At 36.4% G+C, this 5047-nt stretch overlaps 2 protein-coding genes across 2 annotated transcripts in view; both read left to right on the top strand.

Moving 5' to 3' along the window:
* The window catches only part of LOC104765667 (receptor for activated C kinase 1C-like), a gene marked incomplete in the record, with an annotated part of 1972 nt that extends 526 nt beyond the window's left edge, over positions 1 to 1446 (top strand). Inside the window, 2 exon segments of the mRNA XM_010489422.2 lie at positions 1 to 777; positions 1078 to 1446. Of these exon segments, the coding sequence (XP_010487724.1) occupies positions 1 to 777; positions 1078 to 1179 (879 nt within the window).
* On the top strand, positions 1705 to 4373 carry LOC104767603 (putative F-box protein At3g17620). The gene is made up of 2 exons (XM_010491605.1): positions 1705 to 2767; positions 4000 to 4373. The coding sequence occupies exons 1-2, from the start codon at positions 1705 to 1707 to the stop codon at positions 4371 to 4373; spliced, it is 1437 nt and encodes a 478-aa protein (XP_010489907.1).

Genomic DNA, 5047 nt, shown 5'->3' with positions numbered 1-5047 from the left:
TCGCGTGACAAATCCATCATCCTCTGGAAACTCACCAAGGACGACAAGTCTTACGGTGTTGCTCAGCGTAGGCTCACAGGTCACTCTCATTTCGTTGAAGATGTGGTTCTCTCATCTGACGGTCAGTTCGCACTCTCCGGAAGCTGGGACGGTGAGCTTCGTCTATGGGATCTCGCTACCGGCGTCTCAACCCGTCGTTTCGTCGGACACACGAAAGATGTGCTCTCCGTCGCGTTCTCCGTTGATAACCGTCAGATCGTATCTGCGTCTCGTGACCGTACGATCAAGCTGTGGAACACACTCGGTGAATGCAAGTACACGATCTCCGAAGGTGATGGTCACAAGGAATGGATTAGCTGTGTTAGGTTTAGCCCCAACACGCTTGTGCCCACCATTGTCTCTGCTTCCTGGGATCACACCGTCAAAGTGTGGAACCTACAGAACTGTAAGCTGAAGAACTCTCTTGTTGGACACACGGGTTACCTCAACACTGTTGCTGTCTCGCCTGATGGTTCGCTGTGCGCCAGTGGTGGCAAAGATGGTGTTATCTTGTTGTGGGATTTGGCTGAGGGAAAGAAGCTTTACTCGCTTGAGGCTGGCTCTATCATTCACTCGCTTTGTTTCAGTCCTAACAGATACTGGCTGTGTGCTGCGACAGAGAACAGCATTAAGATCTGGGATCTTGAGAGCAAGCTTGTTGTTGAGGACTTGAAGGTTGACCTTAAGGCTGAGGCTGAGAAGGCTGATGGTGGCGTTGGAACTGGTAACCAGAAGAAGGTATGTCATTATTCTTACAATTGGTTGTTCGATAGTGATTGGTTCTCTTGTTTATACGAATTAATCGTTTGTGCTGCCATTGATTGTTTTAGTGAATGCACCAAATTGTAGTGATGAATTTGTATTAGTGTTTATGACCAAAAAATGAAATTTTGGCTAGAAATTGCATAAAAATGTTCCTAGGATTAGCTTTCATTCTCTGAAATGGTACTCTGCTCCAAAGGTTTTGACTTTGATGTTAACAGATAGAAAGAGATTGATTGATTAGGTTTCTAATGGGATTGGGTAATGAAAATGCAGGTGATCTACTGCACAAGCTTGAACTGGAGTGCAGATGGAAGCACATTGTTCAGTGGTTACACTGATGGAGTTGTCAGGGTCTGGGGTATTGGTCGTTACTAGAGACAAGAAGAAGACGAGGATGAAGAAGACTGATGAATGTTACGAATTCTTCAGAAAAAAATTAGCTGTTTTTTAAGTTTCTCCGATTTTTCCAGACTGGGTCAGTAATGTATTAGTCCCTCCCAAAACCTCTATGTTGGCAATTTTTGTTTAATTTCCAGAAAGAACAACAAAGTCAAAACGCCGATACATTGATTGTCATTAGATCACTGTATTAAAAGGGCACGATTTTGATTGCTATTACATTCCTGATCTTAGAATGGTTCAGCCATCATTTCACTACTCTAAATGTTGCGGTTCTGGTGCAAGAGTAATATCACTCTTTTCTCTGTCTCGCTCGTCTAAATATTATTTTGGGCCACATTAAAAGCCCACTAGTTCAGATTCTTTAGCCGACGATCGTCCTTGGCGCACACACTTAAGCTAGGGTTTTTTTGTGTCTTTCAAAATTTGACCACCAGAACAGAGGAGACTTTCTTCTTAAGCTTTTAAACCTAACTTACTTGTGTAACACCAATCTTTGCGATGATGCTCTCCGATCTTCCAAGGGATTTGGCAGAGGAAGTGCTCGTTAGGCTTTCAGTGACATCGATGAGAGCAGTGCGATTCGTTTGCAAAAAGTGGAACACGTTAACCAAAGTAGAGAGTTTTACAAAGAAGCACCTTGCTCGAGCCAAAGCAGCAGCATCAAGGGAGGTGGTTGTGGTGATGAATGATCGAGTTAATCTGATGAGCGTCAACCTCCATGGAATTCACAATAACGTTGATCCATCAATAAACCATCTAAGTAAACTCGATAGCCTAACCGATTTAGATGAAGTCGATATGTTTGAAGTGTTTCAATGCGATGGTTTATTGTTATGCATCACGAGAGACCGCACTAGGTTCGTTGTTTGGAATCCGTATTGCGGCCAAACCCGGTATTTCAAACATAACCGAAAGCACGTGATGAACAAGTATGCTATTGGATACGAGACGAGAGAATCGAGCGGCCGCAGCTATAAAGTTTTAATATTTGATGAATATACTCCGGAATACGTTTGTTATGAACTTGACTATATCAACTCTGAAACACGGATGGAGATTATCCCTACGCCTATCACTAAGGACTGGTATATACCTTATCATCAACGTAGCGTGTCTCTCAAAGGAAATACTTATTGGTATTCTGAGCCAAAGTTTATTAATGAAGGAGGAGGAGTATTCTTCTTAATCTGTTTTGATTTTACAAGAGAGAGATTTGGACCGCATCTAAGTCTACCCTTTCGCTCTTATACGGGAGAAACTATAAGTCTATCTAGTGTTAGAGATGAGCAACTTGCAGTGTTATTTCAGCACGAGGGTACATTATATACGGAAATATGGATTACGACAGAGATTGAGCCCGAAACAGTGTCGTGGAGCAAGCTGTTCTTTGCGGTGGATGGTTTACATATTCCGGGTCGTCGCTTTGGGAGTTTCTTTGTTGACGAGGAGAAGAAAGTTGTCGTTGTTTTTGATGAAGAGTACAGAGAAATGCGGGAACGCTACATAGCTGCTTATATCATTGGAGAGGATGGAATTATCACAAAAATTGATTTAGGAAAAGGTGTAAGCACTTCTTATCATCCACAAATGTGCTCTTGTGTTCCAAGTCTAGCGCAAATCTGTTTTTTTCCAGAGACTGGTTTTTATGTAAAATCTCTATTTTGACAACTTTTGTTTTAGTTTCAGGAAAAAAAAACAAGTGTCAAAAATGCTCATTCATTGATTATATCATACTAGATAAGGACCCGCCCGTTGTGTGGGTTTAAAGTTTTGTAAATTAAATTAAATTTTACAAAAATATATTAAAATTTGTGATACGTTATTTATATTATTTTATGGTTTATATTTGCTATAATATACAGATTTATATCTATTTACAAATCTTTTATGTATGTTACCATCAAAAACGTATTTTGTACACCTAAATATAATGTATATTACAAATATATTCTTTATCACCACCTAAAAAAAATATAAATTAACACATTAATCCAACTATTATTCACTTTTACACATGTTAAAATCTCAGATTGATATAAACTTGACACCACTCGAAATCTTATTGATGACTAACTTTAAAAACCTAACTTTATATAATATATCAATGTATGAAAAGGTCACCATTTTACATTCTTAATCGTTTTGATCTAACCTAGTAACCTCACACTAAAACGGCAAGGTGTCTGTTTATAGGAATCGTAATTTGATTTCTTACTTTTAGGATTTTAGGTGTTCTTAATCCTTTTATTTTTAGGATTTTATATAATAATTATAGACAAATTAAGAAATTCTAAAAATAAAAGGATTACAATTAAAGTAATCTATTATATTAATAATTCTAATAGGAAATTTATCTATTAAATTACTAATTTCAATACGAAAATATTTACAATTTAAATGAAATTATTATTTAAATGCAATTATATAATAAACAGTTCAATATAGTGAAATATTTTTTATTGAACTAACTATAGTTAGACATCTTTTATTCCATGAAATTAATTATAAAGAGACATATAATCTTTATCTTTATGGTTAATCAGAAATTGTGAATTTCGTAATTAATTTAGGACATGCGTTAGGATCCATGGATACATCGTCTAGTCTGTGTGAACTTGCATCCATGTGGACGGTCGACGATAGAGGGCAGCAATACTAACACGACTAGTACGTCCCTTAACAGTTGCCTTAATGTTTTACAATGATTATAGAGTTACAATTTTCTGTAATAAAAAAAATTATAAAAAAAGAGGTATATGTTTTACAAATTATATATCTATGGGTTGACATTAGAAACAAGAGGAAACAAGGTCGATGGGAGATCATTGAGAGGGAAGAGAAAGAGGCCAGAACCACGTACGCCCAATTTGAAGAAGTTGTTCAAGGATGAAGGAGCGAAAGCAAGAGAAAGAGAAAAAGATAGGACAATGGAGAAAATGATGATGAAGATGAAAGGAAGATCACAATCAGTAAAATTTGTGGAAGAAGAAGTTCATGATCAGGGTGAGATAGTAAAAAATAATATAAGCGAAGCGAATCAAAGTTCTTTCAAGGTGACGCAATGCGTAGAAGATATCGAAGAACTTTGCAAGAACGATCGTTTTGCAGTTTGCAACGACTTCGTGATGAATAAGAAAGATCACTTTTGGAACAAATCAACAGAATGAACTCATCATTTCCAATGATTAGTCACCATCGCAGCCAAGGGGAAGCTAATTCCATTGAGGTACCTTAATTCTCCTATAACTACGAGTCTCATTTATAATTTTTATGATTTTTTTCCTTTTTTCTTTGTATCGTTATTAACTTAAGCTATGCATATTTATTCAAGTTTAGGCTATCTCAAATTTAATATCACCAATGTATCAACACATTTAGTTAATGTTAGATAGTTTAGTTAGTATACTAGTTTTAGTGTGTTTTTGGATCCACATCAGAGATTTGAAGGCGCTGGTTTTTTTTTTTAATTATTATCTGACTTCTATTAGCTGTAATATATAATCGTCAGTGGTTATGTACCTTGCAGCAGCAGCAGTTTACGGATCTTCATCATCACTTCTCGGCGAAACCAAGAGATCTCATGTACAAGTACGACTATTAAAACATGTGTTGATAGTGATTTACCGTTAAAATCGGTGGATATGAAGAAAAAAAACTAATGCAATTTGTATGATATTTTTTATTTATTTCCGAGTGCTTCTTTAACTATGATATTATAGCCTTCAAACACATATGTGCGGGGGTGTGTTTATTTATCGGTTGCTTTTAGGAATACAACAAATGTTTTGCACAAAAAAAAAAAAAAAAAAAAAAAAAAAAAAAAAAAAAAAAAAAAAAAAAA

This window comes from Camelina sativa, chromosome 19 (assembly GCF_000633955.1).
Source record: "Camelina sativa cultivar DH55 chromosome 19, Cs, whole genome shotgun sequence".
Classification (NCBI taxonomy): domain Eukaryota; kingdom Viridiplantae; phylum Streptophyta; class Magnoliopsida; order Brassicales; family Brassicaceae; genus Camelina; species Camelina sativa.
This window is presented reverse-complemented; position numbering and strand designations above follow the sequence as displayed.